The 22,484-nt window shown below is 38.5% G+C and overlaps 2 protein-coding genes and 1 non-coding gene across 7 annotated transcripts; all 3 read right to left on the bottom strand.

Annotated features, from left to right (window-relative positions):
• Positions 1–2,195: 2,195 nt before the first annotated feature.
• Positions 2,196–5,685, bottom strand: LOC144715622 (serine/arginine-rich SC35-like splicing factor SCL30A). 3 transcript variants are annotated; one of them, XM_078590569.1, is made up of 9 exons: positions 5,536–5,685; positions 5,318–5,388; positions 4,462–4,626; positions 3,175–3,215; positions 2,996–3,077; positions 2,815–2,925; positions 2,652–2,735; positions 2,487–2,570; positions 2,196–2,407 (listed from the first exon to the last, which is right to left on the bottom strand). In XM_078590569.1, the coding sequence occupies exons 1-9, from the start codon at positions 5,683–5,685 to the stop codon at positions 2,323–2,325; spliced, it is 873 nt and encodes a 290-aa protein (XP_078446695.1). In that variant the 3' UTR covers positions 2,196–2,322. The 3 variants fall into 3 exon arrangements, with proteins under 3 accessions (XP_078446695.1, XP_078446697.1, XP_078446696.1); XM_078590571.1 differs by lacking the exons at positions 5,318–5,388; positions 5,536–5,685 and adding an exon at positions 4,704–5,002; XM_078590570.1 differs by lacking the exons at positions 5,318–5,388; positions 5,536–5,685 and adding an exon at positions 4,762–5,002.
• Positions 5,686–7,685: 2,000 nt separating this feature from the next.
• LOC144715874 (uncharacterized) lies at positions 7,686–12,420 on the bottom strand. Of its 3 annotated transcripts, XM_078590879.1 has the most exons (10): positions 12,195–12,419; positions 11,963–12,033; positions 11,772–11,888; positions 11,396–11,702; positions 10,885–11,302; positions 10,705–10,804; positions 10,573–10,632; positions 10,406–10,489; positions 10,214–10,321; positions 7,691–8,145 (listed from the first exon to the last, which is right to left on the bottom strand). In XM_078590879.1, the coding sequence occupies exons 2-10, from the start codon at positions 12,029–12,031 to the stop codon at positions 7,834–7,836; spliced, it is 1,575 nt and encodes a 524-aa protein (XP_078447005.1). In that variant the 5' UTR covers positions 12,032–12,033; positions 12,195–12,419; the 3' UTR covers positions 7,691–7,833. The 3 variants fall into 3 exon arrangements, with proteins under 3 accessions (XP_078447006.1, XP_078447004.1, XP_078447005.1); XM_078590880.1 differs by lacking the exon at positions 12,195–12,419 and having other exon boundaries at positions 7,686–8,145; positions 11,801–11,888; positions 11,963–12,102; XM_078590878.1 differs by having other exon boundaries at positions 7,689–8,145; positions 11,963–12,420.
• An 8,601-nt stretch (positions 12,421–21,021) lies between these two features.
• On the bottom strand, positions 21,022–21,246 carry LOC144715965 (small nucleolar RNA U3). The gene has a single exon (XR_013584789.1). It is a non-coding gene; the product is annotated as a small nucleolar RNA U3 (small nucleolar RNA).
• Positions 21,247–22,484: the final 1,238 nt, after the last annotated feature.

The following is a 22,484-nucleotide window of genomic DNA, read 5'->3' as shown; positions in this document are numbered from 1 at the left end:
GATGTCATCACTGGTATAAATATTTTACTTTTAAATCTTGTGATTAATCTGGGGACAATGATCTGCATGTTAGAGATATTGTAATTTTTTCATTGTTATAAAATTACAATAAAAGTATTTTCTGCCATGGTGTCTTTTGGGGTTTCAGATTATGAAAATCACTAAAATAGCCCCCCAAATATTTCACATTTGTTCCCAGGAGATGACGTCATCATTGTGGTTTAAATTATTGCTATTATTTTATTTTTAAACCTTGTGATCAATGTTGGGGCGGAGATCATTATGCTTAAAGATGCCCATTATTCTTATTACACACGTGTGGGAGCTGTAAGTTCATAGTTAAATTTCCAAATCACTAAAAAATAACCCTTCAGAACTTGATATGAGTTCTCAAGAGATGACGTCGTCATGGTTTTCATCTTCTACTGGTTTGAAGGTCATGTCTGATATTATGAACTCTCTATAGTCGATGTGCAGGAACCATTCTTTATATTGTTAAAATAAAAAACTTTGATGTTTTAAATGCATGTATTTCATTCAGAGTGTACATTAGGGAGTAGGGAAGGACGGTTTCGGTCTTGGTGTTAGGGAACAGCACGTCCGTGACGGACGTTGACGTGACGGAAGTTTCGTCGTGTCACCATCCCGTCACATGTCTTGGGATTTCGGAAAAATCCGTCAGGTTCGCGTCACCGTAATGGTTTGTCGCATCGCCGTCACATCCCCATCACCGGACGGCGTCACCGTCACGTGTGACAGGAAGAACAACTATGCGGAGGAGAGAGAATTGGAGGGGCATATCTCCAATTATCTTTAGACGGCATCCTTTGGTGCACGCAAATTAACGCAGTAACTTTTCTGCAAAATGCGAAGAAGTCGAGTTAGCGACACCATGGGCGAAATCTTGGCCGCCAAAAAGCTTAAATCTCACGATTTTTAAGCTTTTTGTCATTTTTAAAAATCCGTCACGGCCGTCATGTGACAGCCGTCCCATCGTGTCACTCGTCCGAGGCCCTCCGTCACCGTCACCGTCACCGTCACAGGCCCCTAATTTCGTCACCGTCACCGTCACATCATCCACCACGTTGCCATCACAGCGACATGTGACGTGATGGATGACGGCTGCCGTTCCCTAATTGGTATCACTTGTGGCAAAAACCTGAGATATAACTAAACTTAGGTAGGGTCTCAATTTCATTAAAGATCAGTTACTGTTTGTTGAAACATATAAATTCAAGACCAAAATACATTTATGTGACAAAAGAAACTCAAAATGCTTAAAAAATCAAAGCCTAATTTAAGGTCAGTATTTAAAATTATTAATTAAACCGGGTAGCTACCACTTTGTCAGGTGACCGACCTAAACTTTTTCAAAGAGATAAGTATTAATTAAACAATCAACATTATTAAATGGAGATGAAATTTCTATCATAGATTCACTTCAACTTTATTAAATAAAATTTGTTTTCTCTATATATAGCTCAAGTGAATATGACATAGAGCGAGGAATCAAAAGTTTGCTTGCATAAAGTACTCTTAAGGCTTGATCAAACCTCTGAACCTATACTACAACTATATACATATAGAGGGAGCGAGAGGGCAAGAGAGAGACAACTGGCAAATAGGTTAAATTAGGGTTGTACCACTAGTCAGGCATAACAAAGCAGATAAGGAAAAGAAAGATAGACAGGGTACAAAGAAGAGACAGACAACTAGCAAATAGGTTAAATTAGGGTTGTACCACTAGTCAGGCATAACAAAGCAGAGAAGGAAAAGAAAGATAGACAGGGTACAAAGAAGAGAGAGACAACTGGCAAATAGGTTAAATTAGGGTTGTACCACTAGTCAGGCATAACAAAGCAGATAAGGAAAAGAAAGATAGACAGGGTACAAAGAAGAGAGAGACAACTAGCAAATAGGTTAAATTAGGGTTGTACCACTAGTCAGGCATAACAAAGCTGAGAAGGAAAAGAAAGATAGACAGGGTACAAAGAAGAGAGAGACAACTGGCAAATAGGTTAAATTAGGGTTGTACCACTAGTCAGGCATAACAAAGCAGATAAGGAAAAGAAAGATAGACAGGGTACAAAGAAGAGAGAGACAACTAGCAAATAGGTTAAATTAGGGTTGTACCACTAGTCAGGCATAACAAAGCAGAGAAGGAAAAGAAAGATAGACAGGGTACAAAGAAGAGAGAGACAACTGGCAAATAGGTTAAATTAGGGTTGTACCACTAGTCAGGCATAACGAAGCTGAGAAGGAAAAGAAAGATAAACAGGGTACAAAGGGTTCCATGGTTGCCACAGCTCACAACTGCCTTCTTCATTCGCTGCGAGCAGGAGAAGAGTTGCCGGAGGCTGAACGAGATCGAGACCGAGACCGCCGCTGGCGGGTCGCCTCCACCCGCCTTGAAATTAACCAAATTAGTTAGTTTTAAGTAGTTATTTTGGACTTGACATTAAAATGTGCGACAAAGGCCCACGCACCCACTGATCCCGATATCGGGACGGTTGCCAGAGGGCGAGCGAGAACGAGACGGCGACCGTTGGCGGCAAGTCCCTTCCACCCGCCTGAAAAGGATCACCAAATTTGTAAGTATTAAGTAGCTAAATTGGACTAGACAGTAAAATGTACAATGAAGGCCGACGCACCCATTGAGGCCAATATTGGCCTGGTTGCCGGAGGGTGAGTGAGACTGAGATGGCGACCGCCGCCGGCGAGTCCCTTCCACACGCCTGGAAAGACACAAAATTCGGTAGTCTTAAGAAGCCATTTCGGACTCGACAGTATGATGTGATATGAAGGCTGACGCACCCATTCATCCCAGTAGCGGGCCGGTCAGAATCAGATGGTTTTTCCACTCCGGGAGAGCGAATGCCGCCACCACGACCCTCAAAACGCCGCCTCGTCGCCGGAGAGTATGATCTTAATATACATCAAAACAAATAAGATGTTGATTCAGCAGATTATGCTAATTATGGGTCAACCTGCATACCTGGATCGGTGACGAGATTTTGGAGACGTGGATCGACGAGGAGGGGACTGGGAACGTGATGGGGAGCGAGAGAGAGAGCGTCCTAAGTTCAAAGGTTTGACTATTAGAAACATGAAGTCAACGTTGCTGGAAAGAGGTGAAAAAAAGTAATAATATTGCAATCAGAAAGAACAGCTCACCGCGATGAGATGAACGGCGACCACCATGGCTGGAAGGCTCTCTACGAAGGAAAAATATTCATTACTAGAAGATTTTAATAACGCAAAACTGGACAAAATCCACCAAAATTCCGAAAAACAGATTTGTAAGTACTGCTCAATTAATTACAAAGTCCCATGAATGATAATCTATGCGTGTGAAATAAGATAAAACTTGTTCCATTCCCTTAAGAGAAGATTAAACAACATTTCAGAGGATATTAATAAGCAAAAAAACGCAAAAACCCGTCTAAATTTCCAGAAAAGCAATCTATAATCAGCAATGAATGAATTAAATGTAATTTTCAAAGTCAACATGAAGAACAAATCACGTAAAAAAAATTAGACGTCCCTACTTCGATTCTTGGGATAGAAGGGTATAATACACTATAAAAGATTTGCATATGCAAAAACAGGGCAAAAAAACCCCAGGATTCAGAAAAAGAGAATTGTAACCAACGTCAAATGAATTAATAAAATGACTAAATTCGAACAAAAGGATAAACCACATAAATAGGAAATCAATGATAAATGTTTCCCTTCCTACAAGAGAATATTATAATACATTTATCAACTACATCAATAATTTGAAACAGGGCAACAAACCAGCAAAAATTTTGCAAACGGAATTTTTAACAAGCATCAAATGAATTAAAAATAATCTTAGAAGTAACACCGAGAGATAAACCGCCAAAACATAAAATTTTAAATGCGCTTTTTTCTATTTTAAAGATGATTGAAAGAAAGCGGTCACACAACAAAATGGAAACCACCCAGACACTGGAAATACGCTGATCAATTGCTGCAAGAGATCATTATAATTTTAGAAGATTTTTTAACTAAACGTGGCAAAAAAAAATCATAATCCTTTAGAGAAAATAGGAACCAACATCAGATATATCAAATATAATTAATTTTTTAGAAAATTTATTTAAGGCTGTTACCCAATAAAGCGGTAACCACCCAATCGAATTTAATTCATAAAAGTCAACATGAAGAGTAAACCATGCAATTAGACGCCCCAAGAGAATAAAAACCACCATAATAATGAAAAAAACAGCCCGAAAGAATAAATTAAATTCTACAAAGTCAGGCAATAAGAGAGTTAGACGAACCCAATCGGACTCATCAGAGAGAGTATTAAAATATAAAAAAACATGGTAAATATATCGATGGAGTAAAAGAAAGAAAGAAAGCTACAACCATTGACAAATGAATCAAATATCAATTTCAAATTAAACAAGAAGAATGATAGAAAATTAGATATACCTAGTTCTATTCCTGCGACGCATATCATCGGGTCTCTTCCTGTTCTCCGAAGCAACGACCACAGTTATCCGCCGGCCTCCAAACTGTTGGCCGTTCATGTGGTACTGAGCCTCAGAGGCATCTTGGGCGTCCACAAACTCTATAAATGCAAATCCACGAGGTTCTCTGTAGAGAAAGATATATATATAGATTGCATAAGCCAATGAGTGTGATGAGGAAAAAATCAGGGAGAGAAAGGTTACAGGTTACGCCTCGCTTGCAAATCTTCCTAAATTTTCCAATAAAGACTTTAAGCAATACCCAAGAAATTCCTCATAGACAGAAGGAGGATTCGTCATTGCCTGGACATTCCCCCTCTATAAACTTGGTAAAATAACACATCGTTGCTTCCAATCTTCTTCATTCTTGGGGTTTATCCTCAGACGTTAGCTTCTCACGATGATCCACCCTTCTTCAATTGTACTAGATTCAGACCCTCGATGAAACGAAAGTGGAAACCAATTGTAACAGCAGTCTTCGACAAATGCGAGGCTTGGTTAAACGTCAAATGAAAACAATCCCCTGAGAACCAGGTCAGCAAAAGGAGCTTATTACAAAGTCCAATCATTTATTTGAGGTCAAAATTAAAACCATTTTCCTCAACAGAGGCGACATTTCGCTCTTAACCAGCATAAAGAAATCATGTCAATGATTCATAGGCTGGGGGGAAAGTAGCATTAAATTCAAGAAATTCCTAAATGGCTAAATGGAGGCCTCAAATCTTCCAAAAGAACGGCCAAACTGCGCTGGTAACTGGACAGGATATCAAATCAAATAATAAGGATAAATAAAAGCACAACGAAAGCAGTAAACGGACCCCGAGTGGAAGTCTTTCGGCAAGTAGATATCTCTCACTCGCCCATATCTTTCGAATGGAATTCGAAGATCGTCTGGCCTGCAAAGACAGAAGAGATTTATCTCAAGATGGATATCTTTCTAGCTGAATTTAAAGAGGAAAGGCATAAATAAAAGCAAAAACAAACAAAAAACCACAAAATCTGAATTAGCTAGAAAACGTAACCATCTCCGGTGGAGTTCTTGCCTGCAACTTAAGGGAATGTTACGGACCAAGAGACTGACGTGATTCTGTTCTCTGCGACCACCGTAGCCCCTTCTGGGTGGGCTCCTCCCTCTACCCTCATAATCCCTCCTTGGTGGACTATTGTACGAGTCGTATCTCCTCATCCTGAAACTCTGAAAAGAGATCAACTTGATCAACAAAAATACCAGACCCATTATCAAACATCAAGAGAACTTGAGCTAAATGAAAGGGTAGCGTCAGTTTATCAACAATCATGACATCAAAAGGTAAATTAATGAGGCAGATGAACGATTCTCTCTCCCAGCGAATGAAATCATTGAAACTCCCCAACAAAAACAGCGATCGACGCGGGAAAATACCATAAAAAATATGAGAGCAACATCAAGAGCAGCCTGATTTTGCACAACAAAAACGCGAAAGCTAAACGGCTAATAACGAGGAAACGTACCTCAAAATCCACAACCCGAATAGAAAACTTCGAGACAGCCCCCGCCTCACGCGATCAATCAAAGATTCGAAAAGGGGAAAAGCAGCCCTAATTTATTTCTAAAATCGCCATCTCGGACATTCATCTAACCCTCGTTTCCTCGCCATTCGATCATTCTGCTCCATCGGACGGTTGTCGTCAATCCCCGCTTTAGATTTAACTTTTTTTTCTTCTCCCCTTTGGAGATAAATCATTATTGGCACTGAACTTTAAAGATAAATATTAATAATCTGAATAAATCATAAATATATGTGTGAATATATATCGCGGCCTAAAAACACATTAAAAATAATACATATACATATGAACATATACTGTGTTTTCCCTAAACACATTAAAAATAACAATAATTCACAAACAGTTAGGGTTTGCCATTTTGGACTGAAGCAACAGTGACTGCCGGTCTGCCATTTTAGGCAGGGCTAGCCAGCCGGTCCGGCTTTGTTCTAGGGTTCGAATCAGACAGAGGATTAGTAATGTTTATTAAAATATTTATGGTATTTTGTATACCAAAATACAAATAAAATTATACTATGTAAAACAAGGAATCAGTAGGAGTATGGGGAGCCAACAAGAGGACCAGGAGCAGAGAGGCAGACAAATACACAAGGGAGGAAATCCAGCTTTATAAAATATCATATATTTTATATTTTAGTTTATAGTAACAGTGGGAACCTAGGGGTATTAGCAACTGTTTACAGTTATTCCCCTCTCACAGGCAGGTTCTTACGTGCTACTCACCATCCGCCCCTAGAAACACCACTTCACATTCAACTTGCATGTGTTAAGCATGCCTCCAGTATTCTTCTTGATCCAATATCAGATTCTCTATAACTTTCTTGTTCTTATGATATTTGTATTTGCATTACTTATAGCTTCCTTGTCTGTGGGCAAAGCTGATTTGGAATTCCATATCTTTCATAGGCATAACATGTATCCATGTGCTTCATATATTTATAAAAGATATGAGCTTCCGAAATAAATAAAACAACATTCATTACGATTGTGATAAAAAATCTTAGGTTCTGTTGAGAAAGATCATTATGAACTAAATGACAACCTTAGTTTGTAAACTTAAATGAAGATTATAAGCTTATCCACTCTTCCACACGAGCAACTTAAGAGAGACTTTATGAGAGGGAGAAAAGGATGAAACATTGTGAAGCCAGTGTATCCAATAAATATACAAATAAAGAAAATAAAAACGAAGTAAAAAAGGATAGAGCCCAGCTTATTTATTAGGAAGCAACATCTGACTCTGGACACACGTGGAGTGACTGCATAGATTATTTTTAAAATTCATAATCCATTGCACGGGACGCCTACGCCATTTGTTTGCTTATGATATTCATAATTCGACATTGACGTTTACTAGTCCATCTAATTGGACTTCAACTGGACCAAACTTTAGGTAAGGTTTAGGTCTATGCTAAAAATCGAGCCTTTCGGCAAAAAAAGAGCCCTCATTGGCTCCATACCTAGTTGCCGCTGCTAGAGGTATTGAAATTTTGAACAAAATATAATATTAAATGACCGAATTCTGTTGACGAGTAACTGCCCAGTTCTGGATGTCACCGCCTTACGATCCAGTGCTATGGAGAACCATGAACGGCTCACGGTCTAAGAATGGCCACTATCTAACAACCCAGGGCAAGGCAGAACCGGATAGTAACTTGTGATATTAGATCAGGTAATTAAAGAATTAGCAACATATATTCAGCCCAAAGAAAAATATTTTTATATATTTCACATGTACACTATGGAAAGGAGGAGGATTGGGAGTCAGCAAATAGTTGACTTTGAATCATGGGAGATCAGGAAAGGGCAGGAGATATCTGAACTCAGGATCGTACGGCTGGATTTCCACCATCTTCCTGAGTCTATCTCGTTTCAGGCACTCCATTATCCTTCTCTTCAGCGGCGTTGACCTTGGAAGTTGACTGTAGACCCATTCCACCAGAGAGTCCACGTCATCGGCAAAGTCGCTCATGTGCCAGCTCAGCAGCTTCGGTAAAATGATCCGCCTCCTGCTCGTAACCTGCACCGCCGCCTCCAAGTACTCCGTCTTAGCTCTCTCCAGCTCATCCACCACATTCTCTGCTGTGTAGATCCTCAGCTACAACAAGAACACACATATTTAGTCAAATTCCTATGAACACATAATTTTTATTTTCAAAACCGAAAAAACGCATCTCTAACTCTATCTCTATCTCTATCTCTATCTCCATCTCTATCTCTATCTCTATCTCTATCTCTATCTCTATCTCTATCTCTATCTCTATCTCTATCTCTATCTCTATCTCTATCTCTATCTCCATATCCATCTCCATCTCTATCTCTATCTCTATCTCTATCTCTATCTCTATCTCCATATCCATCTCCATCTCTATCTCTATCTCTATCTCTATCTCTATCTCTATCTCTATCTCCATATCCATCTCCATCTCTATCTCTATCTCTATCTCTATCTCTATCTCTATCTCCATCTCCATATCCATCTCCATCTCTATCTCTATCTCTATCTCTATCTCCATATCCATCTCTATCTCTATCTCTATTTCTATCTCTATCTCTATCTCTATCTCCATATCCATCTCTATCTCTATCTCTATCTCTATCTCTATCTCTATCTCTATCTCTATCTCTATCTCTATCTCTATCTCTATCTCTATCTCTATCTCCATCTCTATCTCTATTTCTATCTCTATCTTTTTCCCTATATCTCTCGCTCTATCTCTATTTCTTTCCTTATATCTCTATCTCTCTATCTCTTTCTCTATCTCTATCTCTATCTCTATCTCCATATCCATCTCCATCTCTATCTCTATCTCTATCTCTATCTCTATCTCTATCTCCATATCCATCTCCATCTCTATCTCTATCTCTATCTCTATCTCTATCTCTATCTCCATATCCATCTCCATCTCTATCTCTATCTCTATCTCTATCTCTATCTCCATATCCATATCCATCTCCATCTCTATCTCTATCTCTATCTCTATCTCTATCTCCATATCCATCTCTATCTCTATCTCTATCTCTATCTCTATCTCTATCTCTATCTCTATCTCCATATCCATCTCTATCTCTATCTCTATCTCTATCTCTATCTCTATCTCTATCTCTATCTCTATCTCTATCTCTATCTCTATCTCTATCTCCATCTCTATCTCTATTTCTATCTCTATCTTTTTCCCTATATCTCTCGCTCTATCTCTATTTCTTTCCTTATATCTCTATCTCTCTATCTCTTTCTCTTTCTCTATCTCTATCTCTATCTCTATCTCCATATCCATCTCTATCTCTATCTCTATCTCTATCTCTATCTCTATCTCTATCTCTATCTCTATCTCTATCTCCATCTCCATCTCTATCTCTATCTCTATCTCTATCTCTATCTCTATCTCTATCTCTATCTCTATCTCTATCTCTATCTCTATCTCTATCTCTATCTCCATCTCTATCTCTATTTCTATCTCTATCTTTTTCCCTATATCTCTCGCTCTATCTCTATTTCTTTCCTTATATCTCTATCTCTCTATCTCTTTCTCTTTCTCTATCTCTATCTCTATCTCTATCTCCATATCCATCTCCATCTCTATCTCTATCTCTATCTCTATCTCTATCTCTATCTCCATATCCATCTCCATCTCTATCTCTATCTCTATCTCTATCTCTATCTCCATATCCATCTCCATCTCTATCTCTATCTCTATCTCTATCTCTATCTCTATCTCCATATCCATCTCCATCTCTATCTCTATCTCTATCTCTATCTCTATCTCCATATCCATCTCTATCTCTATCTCTATCTCTATCTCTATCTCTATCTCTATCTCTATCTCTATCTCCATATCCATCTCTATCTCTATCTCTATCTCTATCTCTATCTCTATCTCTATCTCTATCTCCATCTCTATCTCTATTTCTATCTCTATCTTTTTCCCTATATCTCTCGCTCTATCTCTATTTCTTTCCTTATATCTCTATCTCTCTATCTCTTTCTCTTTCTCTATCTCTATCTCTATCTCTTTCCCTATCTCTCTATCTCTCTATCTTGACCCATATCTCTATCTTTATGTCTATCTCAATCTCTATCTTTGGGTGTTTTTTTATCTAAGAATGCGAACTCCAGAAAAAAAAAATTATGAAAAACTAGATAATTATTAATGTTCTGAACTTACAGCAGGTGAAGACCAAGTTCCTCTGCATAATGCAAATGTGATGTTCGGTTCCGGGTAACTAAGACCGTAGGAGTGCTGCAGAAGGCTTTCTTTGCTGCCCCTAATCCCCTGTAATAATGGACAAATCTGTGAGTAATCAAATGTTAATTTTTAGTTATGATAAATTTAATTTGTTTGCAGCGATGATCTCACAAGTTTTGTGTTAGTATGGTGTCTAAGGATGAAATGCTCAATTGCGAGGGCGTTCAGAACGATACCACCGACATTCAGAGCGGCCTGTTCCATGGCAGAAAAAGATAAAAATTCATTAAGATATGAATGACTCTTAACTAATCCTACATTCCTGACGAAATAAATACCTTATTTAAAAGTTCAAGCACCTTCTCCGAAGAGGAGGGTAAACCATGCTGAAGAAATACCTGAAAGGATCCGCACTAACATCACCTCTCCATAATTCCTCAAAAAAAAGGAAAAAAATTCAAGAAAATTACATTCATGATGCAGGCGTTGTAGATGTTGATCCAGAACGCCAGCTTCTGCTTGTTATTCAAGGAAGAAACATCCACTTTCCTCAGCCGGTGGATTAACCCCCTGAAGAAAAAGTTCAAAATTATAAAAATTTTACTATCCTGAAACTTCCCAGATGAAAATTTCTTCCACTATCGGCGCACCTAAGATCACCGATCCTGAAGAAGCAGTGGCTCATGCAGCCCATATCTAACGAGTTCTTGGTAATAGAGATGAAATTCTTATAAGGTCCTCTCTCTCCGACTGTTCCGTCAATACCAGGCAGCAAGCCGTGAGGATTTAGCGCGGGGTTTGACTCATCTGAGGAGAACGCGGGTGTCTTACAGCTGATGTTCGATTTCGACGTCGACCCTTTTGAACTCATGCAAGAGAGAGTCAGTTTAGGAAGGAAGTTTGATGGGTCTACGTTGCCCCTTCCCGATGTCTGATTCAGCTTGTGGAATATGCTAATAAGACATTGAACAAGCTCCTCTGAGAGCTCGTTCGGCGTCTTCTCCGACGTCTCCTCCTCCTCAGAGAAGGACCTCCCCGGAGTTTGTATGGAGCTTTCTGAATCTGATTCTGCTCGAAATCGTAGTAGAATAACATCAGAAGCGTTGGAGAGAGAAGTTTAGCCCAATTCAACGGGTTAAAATCAAAGGAGAAGGATCTTACGGCTGTTATCGGAGATAATAGATTTAAACGGCAGGGTTGTTCCTTTGATGAGCCGCCCCCGCCTTCTTATGTTCTTGGAGTTGATCTCGGGGAGTTTATGGAGGGCGTCTTCGAAGCCTCTGCTTCGACTGAATCTACGGAAGAATCGGCCGCGTCGTCGCCGTAGCCATCTCTCTTCGTGGTGCAACTTGAGCGCCTCGGTTCTCTTCCCCTCCTCGCGTAACCAAAGCTTCAAGTCCTTCATCTTTCCCTCCAGATAGACGATTTCTTCCTCCACCATGGCCAATTCCGCGAGGAGCACTTGGACCTGCGTCGAAATTTCAATAATTCTGATGAAACCCACTTGATTTTTTGAGCGTTTTTTGTCCGGGAGTACCTGAAGAGGAAGGATAGGAGAGAGGGTACAGCGGGAGACGAGAGGCCCGCGGAGAGCGCACCGCAGGACTCCATTGAGCGTTTTTTCCTTCTCCAGCACTTGGTGTAATTCGGCAACCTGAAGAGAATTCGAACGCGGTTGAGAAATTCTCGTTCTTCGTAAGAAGAAATTGGGCCGTGTCGCTGCGTTACCTCCTCTTCCAACTCGGATCTTCTTCGGTGTTCTTCCTGGGTCTGCATGAGAAAGTCTTCCAACTTCATCACTGCTTCGCCGAAAGACGGGAAGAAGCATAAATGAGCATTTTCCGGGGAGCGGTGGCGCGGTGGCGCGGGGCGGAGCATTGAAAAGTACGTGAAGTGTAGTCATTTAAGTGACTCGGTGAAAAGGGCGGAGAGATTGAGGATATGATTGGAGGAAACCTACGGACGGAGATCTCCTTGTTGGGGTTTAGCCGGTGCTTTTAAAGGTGCTTCACATGAACACATGTCGTCCCCCTTTACGTGGAATGAGGCCGTTTCCCATGATAAGTGTGAAAGACTTGAAGGCGCACGAGCAGCGTCGATGGATGCCCCCTCTCTCTCTCTCTCTCTCTCTCTCTCTCTCTCTCTCTCTCTCTCTCTCTCTCTCTCTCTCTCTCTCTCTCTCTCTCTCTCTCTCTCTCTCTCTCTATACCTCCCCGCTCTCTTACTTTCTGTCTCTACCTCTCTTCCTCTTACTCTCTCCCTCCATTCCTGTCTCTACCTCTCTCCCGCTTACTCTCTCTCTCTCTCTTTATGTCCTACCTCTCTCTCTCTATCTATCTACCTTTCTCTCCCTTTCTGTCTCTCTCTCTCTCCCTTTCTGTCTCTCCCTCTCCCCCTCTCTCCCTCTCTCTCTGTGTCTCTCCCCCCCCTCTCTCGTCTCTCTCTCTCTCTCTCTCCCTTTCTGTCTCTCCCTCTCCCCCTCTTTCCCTCTCTCTCTGTGTGTCTCTTCCCCCCCCCTCTCTCTCATCTCTCTCTCTCTCTCTCCCTTTCTGTCTCTACCTCTCCCTCTCTCTCCCCCCATCTCTCATCGCTCTGTCTCTCTCGCTCCCTCTATCCCCTCTCTCTCCCTCTCTCTCCCCCTCTCCCTCATCTCTCTTTCTCCCTCTCTCGCTCCCTCTCTCCCCCTCTCTCGCATCTCTATTTCTCTCTCTCGCTCCCTCTCTCCCCTCTCGCATCTCTCTTTCTCTCTCTCCCGCTCCCTCTCTCCCCTCTCTCTCATCTCTCTTTCTCTCTCTCTCGCTCCCTCTCTCCCCCTCTCTCTCATCTCTCTTTCTCTCTCTCTCGCTCCCTCTCTCCCCCTCTCTCTCCTCTCTCTTTCTCTCTCTCGCTCCCTCTCCCCCTCTCTTTCCCCTCTCTCTTTCTCTCTCTCGCTCCCTCTCCCCCTCTCTCTCTCATCTCTCTTTCTCTCTCTCTCGCTCCCTCTCCCCCTCTCTCTCTCATCTCTATTTCTCTCTCTCGCTCCCTCTCTCTATTATCTCTCTATCTCTGTATGTGTGTCTCTCTCTCTTGTCTCTCTGTCTCTGTCTCTGTCTCTCTCTCTCTCTCTTATCTCTCTGTCTCTGTCTCTCTATCATCTAATCTATCTGTCTCTGCCTCTCTCCTTTGTCTTTCTCTCTCTCTCTCTCATCTCTCCGTCTGTCTCTCTATCATCTTATCTATCTGTCTCTCCCTCTCTCCTTTGTCTTTCTCCTCTCTCTCTTATCTCTCTGTCTCTGTCTCTGCCTTTCTCTCCTTTGTCTCTCTCTCTCTCTTATCTCTCTGTCTCAATCTCTGCCTCTCTCATTTCTCTTTGACATCGCTCTGTCTGTCTCTGCCTCTCTCTCTCTCTGTCTCTCTCCCTCCCTCCCCTCTATTTCTCATCTCTCAGTCTCTCACTCCCCTCTTCTCTCTCTGTCTCTCCCTCCCTTTTCTCTCTCTCTCTCATCTCTCTTTTATTCTCTCTGTATATTACTCTTTCTCTCTTATCCCTCTCTTTGTCTCTCTCTCACTCTCCCTCTCATTCTCATCTCTCTGTCTCTCTCTCCCTATCTCTCTCTCTCTCTTATTCTCTCTGTCTCTCTCTCCCCTATTATCTCTCTCTCTCTCTTATTCTCTCTGTCTCTCTACTCTATTCTCTCTCTTTGTCTCTCTCTCGTATTCTCTTTGTCACTTATTCTCTCTCTCATCCCTCTTTGTCTCTCTCTCTTTGTCTCTCTCATACCTCTGCGTCTTTTTCTCTGCCTCTCTCCTTTGTCTCTGCTTCTCTTTCTCTCTTATTCTCTGTCTCTTTCTCTCTCTCATCTCTCTCTGTCTATGCCTCTCTCCTTTGCCTCTCTCTCTCTCTACCTCTCCCTCTCTCCCTGTGTCTCCTCTCTCTTACTCTGTCTCTCTCTCTCTCTCCATATCGTAATCTCACTCTCTCTGCCTCTCTCTCCTGTCTCTACTTCTCTCTCTCTCAATCTCTCTCTCTCTCTCTTTCTATTTCTCTCTCTCTCTCTCTTACTCTGTCTGTCTGTCTCTCTCTCTCCATATCGTAATATCACTCTCTCTATACATCTCTCTCTGCCTCTCTCTCCTGTCTCTACTTCTCTCTCTATCTCTCTCTCTCTCTTTCTATTTCTCTCTCTCTCTCTTACTCTGTCTGTCTCTCTCTCTCTCTCTCTCCATATCGTAATCTCACTCTCTCTATACATCTCTGTCTGCCTCTCTCTCCTGTCTCTACTTCTCTCTCTCTCTCTCTCTCCCAAAATATAACCATTGTTTTGTAAAGGGTGCTTCTCACTAGTTGTACAATAAAGTTGATGTAAAAGATATGACGCATTTATAAATGGCAGAATGGAAAAGAGTGAAAAATAGTATATGATCAAATATCAAATGAAGTATGACAGAAGGAAATAATTTGAAATAAAAGTAAGATATTGTGCATAATAAATGGGGTGGGAAATCATAATATTTCCTATATAGAATTTACAGTCTCATAGGTATCTTTTGGATTATTTTACAAATAATTGAATTTTATTTGTCACATTTACCAAGGGCCCATCTTATCTTTTACATATGAACTACTACCTAGTCACTAGAGTCATCCAGAAACCCAGTAACTTTGAGAAATACTTATTCTGAATCAAAATTTTATTTTGGGATGAACCTAAAATATATGATCGAAAGATTGAACATGTCGTTTGAGATTCAGTTCTTAAATAATAAAAAATTTGCAGAATAAGTATGGTATTCCCATTGAAAAGTGGTGGAAAGTTTCATTTGGTGAATAATGGATAAAACCGTTTACAATATGGGTCTCCTTGGACTACTTTAATAGAATGTTTTGATTTTTCATAAGTATGCTCAAAATTACAGTAAGATACAAATATCTATAATTTGGTGGAGATATATTCCAAACCTATTCTGGAAGTTAAAATGTTTTATATGTTTGGGGTAGATTCTATGGTCCTCTAATTAGTTATTAAATATATTCGTGGAAATATTTTCTCCTATTCAAAATCCAATGACCTTTTGAATGACATCATTACCCTATAATCTCCCTTGAGGCATGTCCACAAAAGCTAGTTCTTTGAAAACACCAACATTTTCCAGTTGAATTATAGCAAAAAACCAATTAGACTGTGAATAAGCTCAACTTAGATCTTCACCAAAAAATTAAACGACATCATACTCCAGATTTGTGAACTCTATAATCTTATCAATGGATCCTATTAGAGATCTCATGTGCCAATGTTAAATTAATATCTTTTATGATTAATTAATTTCATGGAATAATTTATATATACATGAAAAGCTTTATTCTTATATGTTAAACCACAAGTTATTTCCAAGGAATTCAAGCTCTCTATGGATCTGTGGATATATAATTAATACTTAAATACCGACATTACATTTTAAATTTTAAAATATAAAAAAAAATATATAGATACATAAATAAACATAGGAAACTGTTGGCCATCTACTTAAGACAGTGAAAAATGAAAAGTTGGTTTATCAAATTGAGCAAACTACTTTAATTTAGATAAACCGATAAACTTGGGATAGTTAACATATACTATTACTTTGTTGGACCTTCATTACGTCCAGATTTGGATATGTATGGATGACTTACATTGATCAAGATCGTTTCCTTATTTTTATAACTGATCATTTGAGTTTATTATACCCTGATTTAATAAAATGAGTATCATAGAAAAGTAGAATCAAAGAGAAGATATATGAAGATATATGGACTTGATATCATCAAATTTTGGCAAGGGAAATTAATATGCATTGATAAGCTGAGAGAAGCTTCATAATATGATAAATATTTTATTTGTATTATGCCCAAAATGAAGTGAACCGACACTTGGGTTGAATTATCTCTGCAGAAATATATTCAACTATATTACTAGGTTGATATACAGGATGAAGATAATTAGATGAATTGATGATCTTCATAAGTCCAAGGGGCCCAAAGACCCTAGACTTTACTTTTAAGTTTTTTGTGTGTTTTATATTTTAGTTGTATCACCCTAATCTGGTGCACTTTGGCTCGAGGGCCAGTAAAATTGGGTAGATATATGATGAGTTGCATCCAAAATATTAATTTAAATGTCATTACCATTATTTTATCCTCACAAGTGATTTATGTATGTTATCATTAATTATTTGCTTTACTCGTGCATAAACATATGGTTTCCTATTTATATGGTTGTTAAAGATAAATAAATTGGAAATATCATGCACCAAATGAAATCCAACATTAAAAATAAAAAAAATCAAACAAAACTTCATTAAAAGTATTTAATATCTTTCAATATTTAAAAATATTTAAAATATTTGATTAAAAATTATAACTTTCTTACTTATAAAACTACTTTATTTATGAATTTAATATAATAAAATTCAAAAAAGAACCATAAAATCATGAAAAATAAGAATGTCGTTCTAAAAATATAATTTAACAAAATCTAAATTTTTATTTTATAAATTTTAGAAACATGTTTAAATGAAATTTATGTCATTAAATTTATCCCATAAAATATAGAAAACTTTGAACTTCATTCTAAAAAATTAATAAAATATTTTAAGCCTTCATAACATGGATTTATGATAATTTCAATCAAAATAGACACGTAAAAATAATTTGTAAATTAGCATGGTATTTGTGATTATAACTTTTCCATCTAGGATTAATAGTTTTTAAGTTTCCTCAATTACACGTGGAAAAATAGACGACAAGTTTTTAAAATTTTCCATAATATTTATATGTGTAGTTTATTAAAAAAATTAAATATTAGTCACCCTCAATTCCTTGTAAGTCAACGGGTATGTCAAAGTCAACACTTTGAATTATATATTGATTTTATTACAAGAATATTTCTTATAATCTTTGTACTATCCTATTTCCGAAAATTTAAAAATCAGGATAAATCTTCCTAAAAGATGATGAGTTGACTTGGTGAACTTATTGACATGGGTTGAATTTTTTATTTATTTTAATTTATTAAAACACTTTGATTAAATTTGATTAAAATACTTTTATCAAAGAATATTTATTATAATATTTGTACTATCCTATTTCAGAAAATTTAAAAATCAGGATAAATCTTCCTAAAAAATGATGAGCTGACTTGGTGAAATTATTGACATGGGTTGACTTTTTTTATTGATTTTCATTTATTAAAATACTTTTATTAAATTTGATTAAAATACTTTTCTAATCAATTATATGAATATTATTTTCATCGTTACCTCATTATTTGTCCAATTTGATCAAGTTTGACTGAATAATCCATTTTAAAAGTCAAACCTTGATCACTGTGGTTCAAACCACGCTCATCATCATAGTCAAGTTTTTTACATTTTAGTGACTTGGGCTTAAGCTAAGATTTAGGAGAAGAATCAGATGAAAAATTATAGGAGGAAGAATAACAAGAATAAGAAGTAGAATAAGGAGAAGGAGAACGAGAAGGAGAAGAAGTAGGAAGAGGAGGAGAAGAAGAAGAAGCAGAAGGAAAACGAGGATGTGAAGATGGCAAAAAATTTCAGTAAATAACTTCATAAAATTTCAAGAAAATTTAACACTATTCCATCTGATGTGTGCTAGTTTACGTAGACTGATAGTCTTATGTTTGTGTTGGTTCCTATATTTGGAGAAATGTCCCCAAGAGAGCATTCCATTAAGATTAAACATAGATTATGACTGAATTTTATTTTGGTATGAAGGATAAATTCTTGTGTAGGTATGGCTAAGTAAGAGGTAGATTCTCAAGGAGGTGTTTGTATTCTCTACTCGATACTAAGGCCACTTAGTACATCCAACTATTTTTAATTATAGGTTTAGGGAACTATCACAAATAATCAATTGTTTGAAAGATCCGAAAACCAAAGAAATGGGGTTTAGGGTTCGAGGTATATTTTCAATAATTTTATTTATGTTTCTGAGACGCCATAGTTAACCTTATTCATCATATCTTCTTTGTATTCTAGTTACATAATAATTAGCTAAAATAATATGTACACAAGTACACAAAATCATACACAGAGCCAGATAGAATGCACATCCCATCCTTTCAATTTCAATTTTCTACAAATAGGATTGACTTCTCCTCCACATACCTGATGAACCACAAATTAGGGTTAGAGCTTATATTTTTGGAATGACATCTAGTTTAAGGTATCTACTTTATCCAATAAAATTTATTCTTTTCCTTACGAGCATATGGCGAGTACGTGTCAAATCCACAGAGCGCAGGTATTGAATAAGTGAAATTTAGCATTAATTCCTAGTTCTTGCTTTTTGAACATTAATTTTAGTAATTAAACCTAACTTGCTACAATAAAAATGGTGAAATTAAATTAAAAAATAAGCCTGAGATGATTAGAAAATATTGTCCTATTTAACCTAATTTATTCAAATTTGATAGAATAATTTTGAGATTTTTAATATAATTGATAGTAAAAATAATAATTAGCTCTAAGTTAAGTATCTTTGTCGATGCCTTGGGAGCACCGGATGATGGTTGTGATCGTGAATAGAGTGGAGTGGAATGGATGGAAGGGATACCCTGCTGGCTGTGATGTCTCTTGATCTGAACGTCGCTCCTTCATTCCGTTGCTCTTAGAGTAGAAGAATGGACCCAAACAAGATTTTGAATGAGCAGATGACTTCATTGATCTTAATTAGTAAAAAAATTCAAGGGTCCCTTTCTTAAAAGGATGGGGTTTATATTTATAGATCCAAGATGGGGATCCTATTTATAGACCCTCAAAGTTTCAGGCCCCACCTCCTTCTAGCTCGTTAGAAAATTTCCTTTCAATTTGGTAGTAGATTTTATTTTTAGGGTTTCCTCGGGGTGACTTTCCCTCTTTCAAAATATAGGATTCCCACAATCTGAGCCATCCAATTTTTTCTCTCCTCCAACTTATGTGGCAGATTACTTGTGTGGAACACAATTAGAGGAGTTGAAAAAGTCGACAACTTCATTAAAAATATCTAAATAAATTCATAATTATATTTTTTACTTTTAAAATTATGTTCTTTTATGAAATTAACATCAGAAAATTCCATAAAATTTTCCATATAATCCAAACAAGTCGTAATATCATTCTAAAAATATAGTAAACCCTTAGGAAGGTTCAATTACATCTACATTTATATTTTCTGACTTGTAAATTTATTTTCTTTATGAAGGTTATGTCAGAAAATTAGGTTAAAATGCCATAAAATATAGAAAACTTATAAATTCATCCTAAAAATGTAATAAATCATTTTAATCCTCAGTAACATGGATTTATGATATTTTTAGTGACAATAAGCACATAAAATACATGAAATTACTATGGAAACTAGTATGTTGTTTGTGATTACGAATACCTTACAAAACCAAAATCGCTAACAGATTCCTAATCATTCTTGAAAGAAATTATGAGGAATAATTATGGTTTTAATTTAAGTTAAATCAGTAAAAAATATTTCAGCATCGTTCGACCTCAACATAAGCTAGTTCAATTAAATCACTCACTTTTACCCAACAAGATGTCGGAACGAATGCCAATTTAAGATCACATAAATAAGATACTGGTATCAAATAATTTTTAAACATCAATTTTTTCAATGTTATTCCAGCACAATCTAGTGAGACAAACATGTGATTAAATGTCAAGGAATAAAGTTCAACCCATCCCAATCCATCAAAATAAGTATCCAATTATTTCCTCCTACAAATTAAAAAAGATCATGCCAATATTTTATGTTGCCTATTATTGTATCTGAATTCAATATATGTATTAGAAATATCCTTTATGCTCAATTACGCAAAGTTTTCCAATTTAGTATTAAATTTTTAATTTTAAATCACACAATATGTCCAATGAAGTGACCGAACCGATGTTTATAATTAATGATAGTATAACTTTCAGCATTATTTCCTTTCCATGTCTACTTTCCTCATTTGGATTAATGCGTAAATATCTCATAGTTTTATTGTTTCAACATTAAACAACTTCCTAGAGGTTATTATGGCAGAATACCCTCTCTAATCTTTTATTTGTTCTCACAACCAAACTTGGGATGTACTTCACTGTATTGATGTGGGAAGTAATCTTAGATGATTGGAAAGGGTGATTAAGAAATGAATGAATTTTAATTTTGATTAGGGGATGAGAAAGACTATTTTACAGGCAAAGAAACAGAGAGGATTATGGGGCATGAGAAGGTGATATATAATAATATGTTTTAAACGACAGAGATTAAGAGATATCAAAGAGATGATGGATAAATTGGACGTTGCTATATTGATATGGATGGATTTGGATTGATGGAGGGATATGGATCGGATTGATGTATGGATGTGAGTAGCATTCTCATTATTAATTCACAATTTGTCCAATTCTCATTAAGGTGGACAAGGGGATTGCACTTCTGAAAGAAAGGAGGAGCAAGTCAGTGGGGAAACAAAAAAAAAGAATAAAAAGGATAAAAAGAAAGAGAGGGAGGAGTCTGTCAAACAATCCCGCGGTCGTCCCGAGCACGCCGGCAAAGGCGGGCCGAGGAACGATCATCTGCATCGTCGCGGCCGCTGGCGCGAGCCGCAGAGCGACGCTACTCACGCTCTGACCACGAGTAGCATTCTCATTATTAATTCACAATTTGTCCAATTCTCATTAAGGTGGACAAGGATTGCACTTCTGAAAGAAAGGAGGAGCAAGTCAGTGGGAAACAAAAAAAGAATAAAAGGATAAAAAGAAAGAGAGGGAGGAGTCTGTCAAACAATCCCGCGGTCGTCCCGAGCACGCCGGCAAAGGCGGGCCGAGGAACGATCATCTGCATCGTCGCGGCCGCTGGCGCGAGCCGCAGAGCGACGCTACTCACGCTCTGACCACGAGATCACGTCTCATCAACCAGACTTGGTGGTCTGTCTCCTTTGTGCTAAAGGATACAGTTGTACGAGCCTATAGAACAGATCCTGTTCAAGTAAGGTCGTACTAAGTAACGACGCCTCTCAAATATATACGCTGTTGCTATTTTAGATTTTCCCATATGGGATATTTAAGACCGGACCCTCCCACCCGCCCACGCTCCATAGTAATCCATACGGTAATGGTAGTCCAACAAATACGACGGCCCGTCCTTTTCGCCGCTCGTCGAGGAATAAAATACCATCTCCCGTCGTCTTATTGTCCTGTTCCGTCAAATATCGGAACCAGCTCCTCTGAGAGCTCGTTCGGCGTCTTCTCCGACGTCTCCTCCTCCTCAGAGAAGGACCTCCCCGGAGTTTGTATGGAGCTTTCTGAATCTGATTCTGCTCGAAATCATAGTAGAATAACATAAGAAGCGTTGGAGAGAGAAGTTTAGACCAGTTCAGCGGATTAAATTCAAAGGGGACGGATCTTACGGTTGTTATCGGAGATGATAGATTTAAACGGCAGGCTTGTTCTTTGATGAGCCGCTCCCGCCTTCTTATGTTCTTGGAGTTGACGCCTTTGCTTCGACTGAATCTCTACCTCTCTCTCTATCTATCGACCTCTCTCTCTCTCTCTCTGTCTCTACCTCTCTCTCTTTCTGTCTCTACCTCTCTCTCTTTCTTTCTCTACCTCTCTCTCCCTCTCCCTTTCTGTCTCTACCTCTCCCTTTCTGTCTCTACCTCTCTCTCCCTCTCTCTCTCTCCCTCTCCCTTTCTGTCTCTACCTCTCCCTTTCTGTCTCTACCTCTCTCTCCCTCTCCCTTTCTGTCTCTACCTCTCTCTCCCTCTCTCTCTCCCTCTCCCTTTCTGTCTCTACCTCTCTCTCTCTCTCTCTCTCTCTCTCTCTCTCTCTCTCTCTCTCTCTCTCTCTCTCCCTCTCCCTCTCTCTCTCTCCCTCTCTCTCCCTCTCCCTTTCTGTCTCTACCTCTCTCTCCCTCTCCCTTTCTGTCTCTACCTCTCTCTCCCTCTCCCTTTCTGTCTCTACCTCTCTCTCCCTCTCCCTTTCTGTCTCTACCTCTCTCTCCCTCTCCCTCTCTCTCTCTCCCTCTCTCTCTCCCTCTCTCTCTCCCTCTCTCTCTCTCTCTCTCTCTCTCTCTCTCTGTCCTCTCTCCCCGCTCTCTCTCATCTCTCTGTCTCTCTCTCTCTCTCTCTCTCTCTCTCGTATTGAGGAGTCAGCCAACTCAGAGTCAACCGCCAGCTAGGCCATCTGCATGAATCAGCAACAGCCAGATAGATAGGAATCTTAAAAAGATTAGCTA

The sequence above is a fragment of the Wolffia australiana genome, chromosome 19 (assembly GCF_029677425.1).
Source record: "Wolffia australiana isolate 7733 chromosome 19, ASM2967742v1".
Lineage (NCBI taxonomy): Eukaryota > Viridiplantae > Streptophyta > Magnoliopsida > Alismatales > Araceae > Wolffia > Wolffia australiana.
This window is presented reverse-complemented; position numbering and strand designations above follow the sequence as displayed.